Source organism: Vipera berus, assembly GCF_964194415.1.
Source record: "Vipera berus genome assembly, chromosome: 9".
Taxonomy (NCBI): Eukaryota; Metazoa; Chordata; class Lepidosauria; order Squamata; family Viperidae; genus Vipera; species Vipera berus.
In genome coordinates, this window is record NC_138212.1 from 9,502,502 (window position 1) to 9,517,106 (window position 14,605).

Sequence of the window (14,605 nt, forward strand, 5' to 3'; positions counted from 1 at the left end):
AATAATTTCTCTGCTAATACCTTTCCATTCTACCACTCTTCTGGTTTGCCCTTGTCCTTTAGAATGGAAGATCCAAAAAAAATTGCCATGGTATTGAATTGCTTTACCAGCAGCCTTATTAACAAAAATTGGTACCCCACTTGTAAAAAGTAGAATGTTTTCTGCCCCTTATGAACTAACATTTTCATTTTGAAGCAAGACTTAACTTTTTCACAGCTGGCACACAAGTACTTCTCTATACATGACATCTGTTCCAATTTCATACCACCAAAACACTTGGATGCAGAATACTAAAACACATCACTTTTACCAGTAAGAGGAAATCAAATATGACCTTGTCTCTTTCTTGGTTTATTCTGGCTGGTAGGGCTCCAAAGTACGGCAGGAAAAGATTAATCCAAGAAGAGATTTAATCCAAAACAATCCTTTCTAGACTTCCTGGAAAATACTGCTATGAGGATCCGTGCAGCGTTTACATTCTGACAAAATGATTCATCAATACTATGGCCCATTTCTTTAATATAAATTTTCAGTACAACCACTTAAGAGTACTGCATATAATTCATGTGTCTAAATATGAGCTATAATGGTATTATAGACCTGAAAAACCTGGCAAACGATTAAAAGAATGTAACAGCTTTTTTCGAAAGAACTAAAGAACTGGTACTCTGAGAAAAATGATACGAGTGGACAATAGGCAAGAGAAGTATAAATTCATCATATTACTAAAAATGTGAGCATTGTACTTTTACAAATCCTGAAGCTAAATGTAAAGAGATGCCATTTTTGCACAACACAGATGAAACTAGTGAGCGCTATCAATGTAATTTAAAGGCGGGGTTGAACAATCCATGGCGTTTCCAGTTGTGTCTTGATGGCTTTAAAACAATCCTCAGAATTAATAATAGGTAGTCCTTGTTTAGCAACCACAATTGCAATTGGCAACGCAATCACTAAGTGAAGCAGTCACCAAGTGAAACCATGACTCTGCCTATGAACTTACTTTAGCTTTCCTTTTACACATCTGTGAAGGTTGCAAACCCAAGGATCGGTTGTAAAGATACTCATCATGTCATAAATGATTGTTAAACCAGGACTACCTGTGTACATTCAATATCAATGACAAAGAACAGCATGGGACTATCACCATTATATTCCACCTGAAAGCTTCCTAGAAGCATTAGTGCAACAGAGCATAATCCCACGAAACACTTTCATATTTGTTTTATGATTTTAAAAAAACATTGTATACTGCTTTAAATATTCTCATTAAAGAAAGAGCAAGGTTAAAAAATATTAAATAGAACGGAATGGAAATTAGGCAGGGTAATTTTTACCATGAAATCTGAAAATACAAAGTTAACTCTCCATTTGGCAAAACAGTCATTTAATTTACAGTGTAATAAATGTTACAGATAAAAAGCTCAACAGTGTGAAAAGGCCTATTACACAAATGTACAAATGTCTGTACAGAGCCCCACACACTTAATCCCTCCCCGCCCCCTGCCCCAATTTCAGCCAAGCCTGGCTTCAAAGAACTGAAAAGACAAAAGTTTGTACTATCCCAGGGAAGTCAGGGCCAATGCCAGCACATAGTAAATTCCCAGGAGATGGATTTTTGCAAGAACCAACTACTTTTTCTTCAATCTTACTTTAAAATCAAGCAAGGGAAAGTTCAAGTGTTTTAAATTCATCGCAACTTCAGCAGGTACCCTCCCAAGTTAAGATATCATTCCACAGCCTTGGGAAAATTAATAATCCAGAGAGATAAAATTGCAAATAAAATGAGAGGATTTGGAGTACAGGACACAAAAGTTGGGTCATTAGCAATTTCTTCCAAGAATTATGTTACCTGACATAATTTTCTAAAATTGCATTTTTTAAGAGGCCTACCATAGAAAATAAAACAGAAAATCAGGTACTTGAGAAGTATTCATCTGCTATAGACTCCAATATGATGTAATCCAATATACCATGGGGAGTGGTGGGGGTGGGGAAGCAGTTGTTCAGGTTGGGCAGAGACAACGACAAAGAATTATTTGGCCCACACTGACACAATACTTTTGCAAGATGCAGTTTTGGATAACTGCAAAGTTTCCAAAATGACAACATTCTTCTATCTTAGCTCATTCAGTTTTAATAAATATCACCAATTTTAATTGGGGAAAGAAAGTGATATGGTTAATTTCCCCAATGAAATCTATTGGACGAAGTGCTTGAACACATGACACCTGCCCATTATTGTGCTACAAAGGATTGTGAAGTGCCCCTAAATACCCAGAATCAAGAACAGTGATGATCAATAGCTTGCAGTCTAAGAGTCTAAAGCAGACATGTCAAACTCGTGACATTGTGCGACGTACTGGGACACTTTTGCTATTTATTGCTGGCAATGGGGTGGGCGCGGCTTGCATGTGATGCATCTGGCCCGCCGGCTGGCAATTTGACACCCCTGGTCTAAAACATCATATGGGACAATATAGCTCCAATTTAATAGCTATTTGGGGATACATTCATACATTGAAATCAATGGCAATGTCTTGCTCCAAATATTTGGAACAGGAATGAATATCTTTAGTTTTGTTTAGTTAAAAAGAAATTAATTACAGAATGATGGAGCTGAGTTTAAGCAATGATTTTAAAAAATGAAGTGAGAACTTGGCTGACCATTCTTGGGCTCAACTTCAAGGCTACCCCATTAAGGAACTGCTTGGGGAAACAGCATTAATCTTAATTAATTAATATGGTATCTGAAAATCATACAAGATTATTGCTGAATATTTTTACTCCCTTGTCCATCAACATAGTTAAATGTGGCTATTGGGCAATTCTTGGTCTGTTAAGGACTGGTCATAAAATCTTTTAAGTTTTACTAAGTCTGAAATGGTCATAATCTTTTCTCAGTGGCTCCAATCAAGAATGTCAAAAAGCAATTAATTCCATGACCATTTCATTTGGTTTGCAGTCATCAAAATGAGGGTAAATGCAAAGGGTTCTACCTGTACTAAAAGCACTTCATAATCCTGAGATACAAAGCAAAACACGGTATTTGATTTAAATGAAGACTATTACTGACGTGCTTGTCAAAATACTATGTAAGTGTCAAGAAATTCTGCTGGGGCTGGGTTTCTTTTGAGATCAGTTGACCCAAAAAGAAAAGAAGAAAAAAAAAGAACTGGGACAGCAGCAAACCACCTGCCATTTCTACAGCTGCAACATATAGACAAGGGCAGTGCCCCTTAAATGCATGAGTAATGCCAGAATAAAAGTAACTGGGCAAATGTAATGTCTGGGTAAATGAAAAAGAATCTGCCAGGTAATGCGGTTCCACAGGCAGTGAGAGATATTTTTGCATTTCATTTCTTAGACACCTTTTGAACTCTTCTGAAGGTTGGTTGTGCAAGGGAGTCACAAAACCCCCCAAAACCCGACTACGACCCCAGGCTGAGAGTTGTGGCTGCACTTGTACAGTTCCCCCTTGCCCGCCTGGCTTCTGGCTCCTGCCTCCCGGAACAGACTCAGATTGGCTCTTCAGATCAAGAGAGAAGGGGTGGGCTTCTTGCCTGGCCAAGCTTCTTTTGCGTATTTCTTTTTCTTGGGCTCATTCAAAACTTCAGGATTAAAGACGGTAGGGTTGGGAGCTGGGTTCATGGCAACAGTGGAGGGGGCAACTGGAGTCAAGTCCACGTCTGGGGCAAGATTAGGATAGGGCATTGGTAACCCCCCAATGAGTGCTGTGCCGTGAATGGTGTGGGTCTGGGCACCTGCCTCATTGTGGGTGGGAGGCAGGCCTCCATACAGTCCTCCACTATAGGGAAAGTTCTGCATGCGACGTGTTGCAGCCTCATCTACAGCCAAGGAGCCAGAATTGTCCATCCGCTTCTTCTGTCGAGAAACAAAACACATGAAATTAAAATATGCCCCAAATACAAAGACATTTAGTAGAATCTGTGCTTTCATGAGGAGGTAGATCCCCAGGAGGGAGGGGGTGCGTGCCAGAGAAATAAGTGGCTACTTAGCCCAGATATCATATATAAGAAGGTGAAGTTCACAAAGTATACTGTAGATCAGGAATATCCAAACTTGGCAACTTTAAGACTTGTGGACTCCCATGGCTGGCTGGGGAATTCTGGGATTTGAAGTCCACAAATCTTAAAAATTGCTAGAATTGGACACCCCCGCCACTGTAAATGCAAATAGGAGAGTCTTCAGTCTAGCAATATTTTGTCTATAGGTGTGAGCAATAGGGAACTCAGCTCGGAAGAATTAACACATTATTCTTGGTTTTGGGCCTGACAACCTTTCACTTTAAAATACCAACTCCTCATTGTTAGCAGAGTTAAAAACAGAATTAGGTCATGAATTTCAGCTTCCTCCACTTTCCATTTTTATCAAGTCAGATCTAAGCCCTTTCTCTCACAATTGTATCCTAGCAGCTAAAACCTCACTCAGAACTATTTTAATTCACAGCTGAGAATTTGGTTCTCCACGAATCTATTTCTTCTTTAAAGTTAGCTAACCCTGTGTTCAGTAATGCGTGGGTAGAGCTGAATTTTTGACTATTACTGAAGAAATACTTCTTAATTTGCAAGTCAAAGCAAACTGTGAGTCATGGAAATGAATCTTGATTAAAATGTCTTCCTGGCTATGCAGAAAAGGGAGAATGAGGGCAATGATCTATGTTTCTGCAGGCTAGTAACCAAGAAAAATGGTGGTTATATAAAATGGAATTCAGAAACTTTTCATCTGGATGATTTTTATATTATATTTGTTGTTTCAATAAAAGATTGCTGATGAATTCAATTCTTGTTCTATCAAAACCTAATCTTATTTCTTTACATATTTCTGTCCTTGGCAAAAATTAAATCTAATGTAATTGGCAACATAGTCCACTGGGAAAAATGTAGTTACGATTCTCCAAAGCACCTGAAAGCAGGACAAGAAGCAACGGATGGAAACTAAACAAGGAGAGAAGCAACCTAGAACTAAGGAGAAACTTCCTGACAGTGAGAACAATTAACCAGTGGAACAACCTGCCTCCAGAAGTGGTGAATGCTCCAACACTGGAAGTTTTTAAGAAGAGACTGGACAGCCATTTGTCTGAAATGGTATAGGGTTTCCTGCCTTAGCAGGGGTTGGACTAGATGACCTCCAAGGTCCCTTCCAACTTCTTCTTCTTCTTCTTCTTCTTCTTCTTCTTCTTCTTCTTCTTCTTCTTATTATTATTATTATTATTATTATTATTATTATTATTATTATTATTATTATTAGCAAGTTCTAATACTGACAGTATATTTTTTCTGATTTAGCAGTAATAAGAATCAAAGTGTTTAGTTTAGGCCCATATTATTTTAATAAAGTAAAGAGCCAGGTCAGCTTTATGTTTCCCAATTTAGTAACATACCTTCACTGGAACTACTGCAGTCTGTACCATGTTTCTGAAACGTCCAACAGAAGGGTCCACGTCCTCTATAGGAATACAAGAGATTGAGGTATTAATAGCTAATCATAAATGAAATCTCAAGAGTATATTTAGCACTGAAGGAATTTAATACAAGTCTTTTCAAAAGGAAAGGCATTACCATTATCTTCTTTAGGAAAATATCTATATATTGATACACGCTTACACACAAGTAACAAGGCAGGCAACTTTCTTTAGGAACAATATATAGTTCCACAGGGATCGGTGATGTGGTACCCTCCAGATAATTTGCACTGTAACTGCAACTCTTGATCATGATAGCCAGAAGGGATGAGTTGTAATTCTAACCATCAGAAGGGAACTGGGCTGCTTTTTCCTGGCCCACATTACTCACCTGGATTAATGATTTCATCATCATCACTGAATGTTACTCTTGAGTTCTTTCGTTTTCTTTTAGGTCTTTGGATATCCAAATTCCCTTCTTCTATTGTCAATGTGGAAATCCTCTTGTTATGGGCCGTATTGAACTCTGTCAGGTTCTAAGATGTCAAAGAGAGAGATTGCTATTGCAGCACAGATTAAAGGATTCAACAATTTGGGGGGTATGAAAACTGCTGTAATTTCCTACTCTGTTGTGGCAGTGATCTTATGACAACTCTGGACCCGACAGAACTTGATCCTTTTGTGGGGTTTACTGGGGGGGGGGGGAAGAGGCATTGTAAACCTTGGGGGGGGGAATATCCTGGTCAAACTTTTTGGGAGAATATTAGAGTTTAGAATATGGCAAAGCTTTAGGAATCCATTCTGTTTCTTAAAATCTGCCACCAAAATGTAGTTTTGAAAAAGTCAGCCTCACGTTTTTTTAATAGGGACTACCACTTCATTTAAACCTTAATCAAGAGGAAACTTCAAATAGGGAATTAGAGCAAACTTGAGCAGCTCTCGGCTTAGCCCAGGGGTCTTCAAACTTGGCCCTTTTATGACTTGTGGACTTCAACTCCCAGAATTCCTCAGCCAGGCACGCTGGCTGAGGAATTCTGGGAGTTGAAATCCACAAGTCATAAAAGGGCCAAGTTTGAAGACCCCCTGGCTTAGACCAATAAAGATGATATATATCCCCAACTAAAACAAGCAACAAGAATCTGGTTGGAAGGATTTGGTCACTATTACTTTTCTCTTTCTTCCCTGGGGCAACAGTAGCAAATTTGACACACAGGAACCTCTCTTCCCACTTTTAAGAATAGCACAGTTCTACTCAGGGGCTAGTGCCAATCACCGTTCAATTTAATTTTAATTTAATTTTATTAGATTTATATACCGTCCTTTCTCGAAGGACTCAGGGCGGTTTACAGGGTAATTAAAATCAGCAATACAAAATACAAAAGTTAAAAAACAATTAAAAAAGATTAAATTATCCCTTAAAATAAAAACCCCAGTTAGCTCCACGGGCAGCTGTTTCCAGAGGGCAGGCGCACCCACAGAGAAGGCCCTCTCCCTGGGTGTTATCCGCCGGCAATCTTTTACCGGTGGCACCCTGAGAAGACCCTCCCTGTGGGAGCGCACTGGACGAAGGGAACTTGATGCTGGCAGGAGGTGTTCCCTCAAATATCCCGGACCCAAGCCATTTAGGGCTTTATAGGTCATCACCAGCACCTTGAATCTCACCCGGAGGGCAACCGGAAGCCAATGCAGCTCGCGGAGTAGAGGTGTTACATGAGAGTATCGGGAAGCCCCCATCACAACTCGCGCGGCCTCATTCTGCACCAGTTGACGCCTCCAAGTGGTCCTCAAGGGCAGCCCCATGTAGAGAGCGTTGCAGTAGTCTAAACAGGAAGTCACGAGCGCATGAGTGACTGTGCATAGGGCATCTCGGTCCAGGTAGGGTCGCAACTGGTGCACCAGGCAAACCTGGGCAAAAGCCCCCCTGGTCACGGCACCTATATGGTCTTCAAAATTGAGCCGTGAGTCCAGGAGGACGCCCAAGTTGCGAGCCCTATCAACGGGGGGTAACACCTCACCCCCCCATCGTTAAAGGTGGGATGGACTGGTTAGTCCGAGATGCCGATATGCACAGCCAAAAGGTCTCTGTTCCCTTCACAAACTAGATATGCAAGATGGGTACCACAATACAGGTAAAACACGGTGCTCACATCTAACTCTGTTTCTTCCTCTGGCAGACCAAGCAAGCCCTTCAGTTCATCGTCTTCGCTGGTCATTTTCTCATCTCCTTTCACCGCTGAGGGCAATGTCTGAGGCTTCTCTCTCAGGGTGTAGGCCCGCGTGGAGGCACCAAAGGAAACCGTGGAATCAATGGGAATCTGTTGTGGCTTATGAGGCTCCAAACGAATATGGCCCAAAAACGTGCCATGTGCTATGCATTTTTGAATAAGGAGGAGAGGAAAAGCAACAAATACTAATCACGTTACTAAAATATTACTTGAACCATAGTCCCTTTTCTAAATTTCAGTGTGTCCCTCCCTCTTAACCAGTGCACTGGACTATCGAAACAGTTGCACACCCATTGTTTATCAACTTACTGCTGTTGAGATCTATAAGAAAAACTCTCTTCAGATGTTTATGGTAGACCAAAGCAGCATGGACGCGAGAGCATGACTGGTGATCTATGGTGAAGTCGCACAGGTCGGGGTTTCTCCCAAAGAGATAGTATTTCTTCTCATCGATGATCAGTTTCTATGACAAGATATCAAAGACAAATGGGTGGATTTTTTTTAATTGGTGTTGGTGGGAGGCCTATACTTTCTTAAAATCATGGGCCTGGGTATAAAAAAGGGGAGAACCTCATTACTCCATGAGAAGAAAAGGCAACCCAAAAGACTAGCAATTGAAAAATGTGCCACTTGTGGATAAGCCAACCCTTAAAATTTTCATGTTTTAATTTTTACACTGGCTTACCCACAGGCGGCCAGTTTTCATTGTATTTCAGTTAAAAATTTGAGGGGTGGCTTTCCCACAAGTACGTATGGGTTCTTAAAAAAAATTACACGTAGTCAGATTACAATGGAATTGGGACTAGAGTTTCCATTGCTAAGCTACGTGGTTATAAAGCATGACATCATACAACCTCATTACTTAGTAATGATAATCCTGGCAATCCCAGTTGCCATTGTAACTCTAGGACTGCACAGGTCAAGGACCTGGTATGACCAGGATGTAGAAAGGGGCAGAAATCCCAGACAAGTAAGCCAGTGGGAGAGACCTTCAGTTAAGAGCTACAGGAGGGCAGATGCACTATGGAATATGGGTGGCTGGGAAGGTGCTGCAGGAAAGTGCTATGGAGCCCAGGTGTGTCAGTGAAGCAGGAGCAACTTGCAAACTCTGTTGGCTTCTCCACTGACTTCTCTTGTGTCTGTCAGGGAATTTCGCAAATAGCGATCAGATCATCATAACCTTTGCTGGTGGTCAAGTCCTTGAATTGTGATTGCATGACTGCAGAGATGCTGTGATGGACTGGTCGTAAGGTTCTCTCGTTCAGCACCATTAAAAACGTGAACAATTGCTAAATGAGCAGTCGTAACCCAAGGGTCGCGTGTTTGTGTCCATGTGCGTGTGTGTAAGTACTCCTTGCTTAGTGATCACAATTGGGACTGGCATGTGACCATGGTGAGATTTCTGTCAATTCTCATTTATGGGATGTTAAAAGAGACATCATTGACTGTGACTTGAGATGTTACAGACTGACTCAGCTTGTTGGAAGCCAGCTGTAAAGCATGTTATCGATCACATGACTCTGGGGAGGCTAAACAGCCATAAATGTGAGGACTGGCTACAGTAGTGGCCAAAATTGTGGAAACCTTTTGGGAAAAGTGTATAATAGAAATGGCACCTTTGGTTAAGTTTCCACCAATTTTTCATCTAATTTCTTTATAACTGTAGCCTTGTTCACTTAATATTACTACTTTACATCGCTTTCTAGGCAACCAGTCAACTCTTTGCACCATTACTTTAATTTTATTATGTTTTACAAGCTCACTAAATGAAAGAACACAAAAAACCCCAACCAACTTGATAGCGATCACTTAACACATTGACAAATGTCCTCTCAGCTTCAATACATGACATCAATAACTGAATCCTACTGTGATCTGATTGGCTCACTGCCAAAAGATGACACCTGATTGGCTCTCTAAACACTCATGCCCATTGACTACAATCAGATGAAGGAAAGCTACCTGATATCAACCTAAGCAAGTTGTGCTTCCTTTTTCTGGTTATTTAGCTATACCTTCATAGAATACAGTACAGATAACTGAACAAACTATATTGCATTACATTCTTGATTAAATTATCTTTCCAATGATATATAATTTTATGGTACTACTCCAAAAAAAGTGGTGTTATTAGCCATCAAACCTCAAAAATACACTTTTCCCAAAAGGTTTCCACAATTTTGGCCACTACTGTATAAAGTTACCTTTTCAGCAGTGTTGTAACTTCATACAGTTGCTAAACAGGGGAGCCATTAAGCAAGATCTAGCTCAGGGATAGGGAACCTTAGCTCTTTTATGACTTGTGGACTTGCAATACCCACAATTCCTGAACCAGCCATGCTGACTCAGGAATTCTGGGAGTTGAAGTCCACAAGTCATAAAAGAGCCAAGGTTCCCTACCCCTGGTCTAGCTGTATTAATGCCATGTGACACAGCTTTTCAGCATGGGACAATTTCTACTATCTAAATGACAATGGTACCTGCAAAAAATAAAATAAATCAACTAACATAGTTGAGCAGTTCTAGAAACAAATATAAGGAAGCAAACTGATGTTCTAGAGTTAATTAAGTTGTATAAAAAGAAATGGGAAAGCAGAAAAGCTAATATTTTGCCATTCTTAAAAGCATCAACCACTAAAATCTCATTTGTGCCTCTGAGTTATAACCCGGTGTGATTCTCCACACATAGAGCTTAATCACTTCATGGCTTAACTTTGATGTTGCACTTTTTAGACCCAGCCAATCACTAGTTACACCTTTGAACTCTAAATGAGAACTAAGGCACAGATGGCTTGGTTAGTATCAAGTGCTTAAGAAGTCTGTAGAAGCGAAATAGCACCATAATTTATAGTTACACATTGATAAAAGATTCTGCTTAAGAAGTGTTCCATCCCACTTTTGGGATATTTGGACAAACCAGAGAGAGAGTTGTCAGAAAGTGCATGAATCATTTGCTCAGTCCTTATACTGCTCCTTTCTTTCTTGTCACACTGCAATTAAATCAGGAATGATTCAATTAATTGTAGCTTTCAGTTACATCCAGATATAGATTCTTAAAGTAGCGGCAACCAAGGTTTTCTGGTTTGGAAGAGATACAGTATTGCAATAGAGAATGAACAATATAAGAATGAAGTACCCAAACACTGTCTAACCAGACATGAATCCTGAAAATCTGAAATCCTAAAAAAACAAACAAACAAAAAAACAGATTTCTGCACAAAAATAATTTGGATCCAAATAGTGATCCAAATTCTTAAAATAAAAGTTATGGGTGCACATTCACACCTAATAGTGTAAAAGCACCATTATCTTTGAATACTTGGATGCAAATAGTCAGATACCAGTCCAACAGAGAGAAATTCAGATGGCTTGCTAAAAATAGCCAAGACAAACTGAAACTAAAAAAAAGAATAATTTAGATTTTTGCCTGTGATAAGTTCTATAGCTATCCAATGCTGTATGTCACCTGGCTCATATTTAAATTTAAATTTTCTGCATCTATTTTCATACCTCAATAAGTTTGTCTCCTTTGACTACATCCAAGTGTAACCCTGGTGGAGGCTTTCCTGCCCTAGGAAACAAAAACAAGAAAAATATTTTAAGAATACTTAAAAGTAGTCATTGGAATCTCTGAAGTTATCAACAGATGTAAAATGACCACAAATTGCTCTGACAGGGAGAACCTGAACTTGGGCACAAAAAGTCAATTATGCTCAGCACTGACCCACTTAGTTTAACTGAGCATTTGTGAGTACAGTTTAGATATATAACAAATTATAAATCAATGGCCTTAAAATATTTGCCTCAAAAGGGGACTGAAAATTCATTAATTTGGGCCTACAAATCATCAAACCTCCAGTTCATTAGGAATATGATTCCAATTGTTTGGAAACAAAACTGGTATGTCCTATTTATGGATTTCCTGGAAGCATCTGGAAGACCACTGTGAGAAACAGCATGCATCAGAATGATTACTTTGCCTTTTGGCGACAGCATCTACTTGGAGAGGTTATTTATTGACTGAATTCAGCATATCAGGAAACAAATTTGTCTACAAATATAGTCTTACATATTTCTGTGATGTATAGGATTAGATGCTTGATTCAGAGAGGATATGGCTGGGAGACAAAACTACATAACATGAGTACATAACTACATAACATCTCCTGCTCAGTTTTTGCCTCTGCTACAAAGTATTTTAACTTTTATGCTCTCCCAAATCTGCTACAAAACAAAAATTAACAGCTAAAACTGTTAATATACCTTAAGCTTTTTGAGCACTCAATATTTCAAATGCTTATTGCAGTTATTTTTGGATGCACATAGTTACCACTACATAAAAAGACACAATCTCCAAGGCTGGCGTCAGAGTCCCTGTTGTGTTCTGTCATTAGTTAAGGTCAAAACAATGGGTATGATACGAATGATTGTTTGGTACAATATAGACTTTTTATCTTTGAAACACCAATCTCTCACTCTCTCCAAAAGACCTTGGTGGATATTGTATTACAAAATCCTTGAGCACATTTGCATTTTTAAGGCACATTTTGACAGCTCAACTGCTGCTTTAATCTCACTTTCACATTTTTTTCCTGTAAAGTCTAGCAAATACACAGTGAAGACTACGATGGAACAATCTAATAATAATTATTTAAATCACATAAGTGACACGATCGCCTTCACTATTGTTATTAAAATGCAAAACCTTGCTAGCAAGCTAAAACTCAATCTTTCTACTTGACAACTATTTTTGATCTAAGGAATACATATTTGTATATTCCAGACTTCAATCACCACTTCAGTCCATTATTCAGATTTTTACAACTGAGGCGAGATTTGTGTCCAGATTAAAACAATCCCAAATGAATGTCCCTGCTGCCTACAGCAATTTCCCCACCACAGCCTCATTTTTGTAGGTTTACATGTAGGACTTCAGTAACATACCTAGGTTGAAAGTATATTTTGATTTCTCCCAGGCTCAGAGATTTTAAAGAAAAACTTATGTCATTTGTCCATACTCAGCAGCCCTCACTCTCTCTGTCTCACTTCACAAAGACCGTTCAGTAGAGCCACACAGCCTGCCCTTATCCATCATAGCGCGTCCTATACTGAACTTCTTCGCCATCCCTATTCTGAGGTACATCAATAAGCAGCAGGTCCTCTGCTCGTGACCAGAAGCATCCTATGAGGTCGAAAGCATGTGTTCTGCCTAAGCTAAAAAGCACTCTTTCCCTCCCTTCCATCCCAAGTATTTCACATACGAAGCGCGACACTGCAACGCTCGAAGGACCAGTCCTGAGGATTCCCCTCAATCGGTCCTCCCTTCCAGGGGCTGCTACCCCGCTCCCCGGGCCCGCTCCCCTCTTTTCGGATGCTGCTCCGCCTCCCAAGGAAAATGCAGTCCCCCTTGCACAGCAAGCCGTTTCCCCGCTCTCCAACGGCACACGCCCCCACCCTCACCAGGTCGGACAGTCAAAGAGTGGGAGGCTACCGCCGCCGCCACCGGCAGAATTTGCGTTCGCCGCCATCTTGTGACTGCCCCCATTCAGCTGGGCGCAGGGCACGCCGGGAAGCTGGAAGACCTGGCGGGAGGGCCGCGATCCCAGCATGCATCGCGCCCAGGCGTTGCAGCGGGGTTGAGAGGAAAGGGGAGAGGCAAGCCGCAGAGGATAGAACGTATCCCATCGAAGCGCGAGCGCGGCGTTCGGGTGACGTCACAACGACGCTCCTTTAAAGAGCGGGAACGCAGAGCCGTCGGGGAGGGAGGAGGCCATTTTATACTTGGTTGTTTCGGGTCGGTGGGTTGAGCTTGCCTCTTGTTTGAGCCGCAGTCCACGCACCTTCTCCTGCAAGCTGTGGCGGTGGTTGTTTTTTTTTCTCCCTTCCGGGCATTTTTTTTAAAAAACCTGCAGCTGTTCATTATTACATTATACTTACACGAGAAACGTGTACGTCACAAAGCCTCTACGGGCGCTCTTGCCTTTTAAAATCGCCGGCCCGCTTGAGAGCCTGGCTGAGGTCTCCGCTGATTTTGGAGGAGAAGCAGAGCAACGGGCATCTGGCAAGCCTCGCTCGACCTTTCAGGAGATTTGAGCTATTGGGAGTTGAGCCGGATGCTGCCGAGTTAATTTTAGAAACGTTGATCCGTTAGTCCTGTGGTCTTTTTGGGCTGAATTCATACAACGTCCTAGAACGGGTAGGCAACCTCGGCTCTTTTATGACTCATGGACTTCAATTCCCAGAATTCCTGAGCCAGCCATGCTGGCTCAGGAATTCTGGGAGTTGAAGTCCATGAGTCATAAAAGAGCCGAGGTTGCCTACCCCTGTCCTAGAACTAGTAGCTGCATTTTCACGGTAGTACAAAAAACCATGTTTCAAGTATTAAATCAGGTTGATTTTAACTTGGTTTGCATTTTGTGCCCTAACATGTTAACGTACCCTGGGAACGAAGTCTGTAACCAGGTTTAATGTGAGTGCAGTCACTATCGAATACTTGGATTCAGGATATTTACAAGATAGCTACACTTTTGTCTGAAGGGCTATTACAAACAAATCCAATTTAAACTCATCCCCCAACTGTACTTTGAGACTGCACAACTACAGTACCATGCGCTCATGGGTTGACTTGTGTTGTATGTGTGCATATAATATGCATGTATTTCCACACTGTGTGCCTTGGGAGTTCTTGGCTTCTGGCAAATACTAAAGACAGGTCCTTGCATTTTCCATAGCAAGCTTTTTCAGAAGCGGTTGGTCATTCATTGCCTTCCTAGCTGGTTTCTTGCCTAAGGAAGGCCTGGAACTACCCCAGTACTTTTAACCGTTAAGCTGACTTCGTTTGCACACTTGGCAAAAACAAATCCTCTGGTGAATGTATCTTTGATCAGTCTCATTGCCTTCTGACACATACATTTACTAACACCAAAATTCTGTAGTAGTTCTTGTAATTTAGGCT

General features: G+C 40.8%; 1 protein-coding gene across 6 annotated transcripts; it reads right to left on the reverse strand.

The window, feature by feature from the left end:
- Positions 1-1,313: 1,313 nt before the first annotated feature.
- On the reverse strand, positions 1,314-13,210 carry PPP1R8 (protein phosphatase 1 regulatory subunit 8). Of its 6 annotated transcripts, XM_081334281.1 has the most exons (8): positions 13,111-13,184; positions 12,595-12,832; positions 11,161-11,221; positions 7,960-8,113; positions 7,573-7,793; positions 5,817-5,961; positions 5,405-5,469; positions 1,314-3,885 (listed from the first exon to the last, which is right to left on the reverse strand). In XM_081334281.1, the coding sequence occupies exons 5-8, from the start codon at positions 7,636-7,638 to the stop codon at positions 3,532-3,534; spliced, it is 630 nt and encodes a 209-aa protein (XP_081190407.1). In that variant the 5' UTR covers positions 7,639-7,793; positions 7,960-8,113; positions 11,161-11,221; positions 12,595-12,832; positions 13,111-13,184; the 3' UTR covers positions 1,314-3,531. The 6 variants fall into 6 exon arrangements, with proteins under 6 accessions (XP_081190407.1, XP_081190406.1, XP_081190405.1 ...); XM_081334280.1 differs by lacking the exon at positions 12,595-12,832 and having other exon boundaries at positions 13,111-13,186; XM_081334279.1 differs by lacking the exon at positions 12,595-12,832 and having other exon boundaries at positions 1,314-3,882; positions 7,573-7,835; positions 13,111-13,186.
- Positions 13,211-14,605: the final 1,395 nt, after the last annotated feature.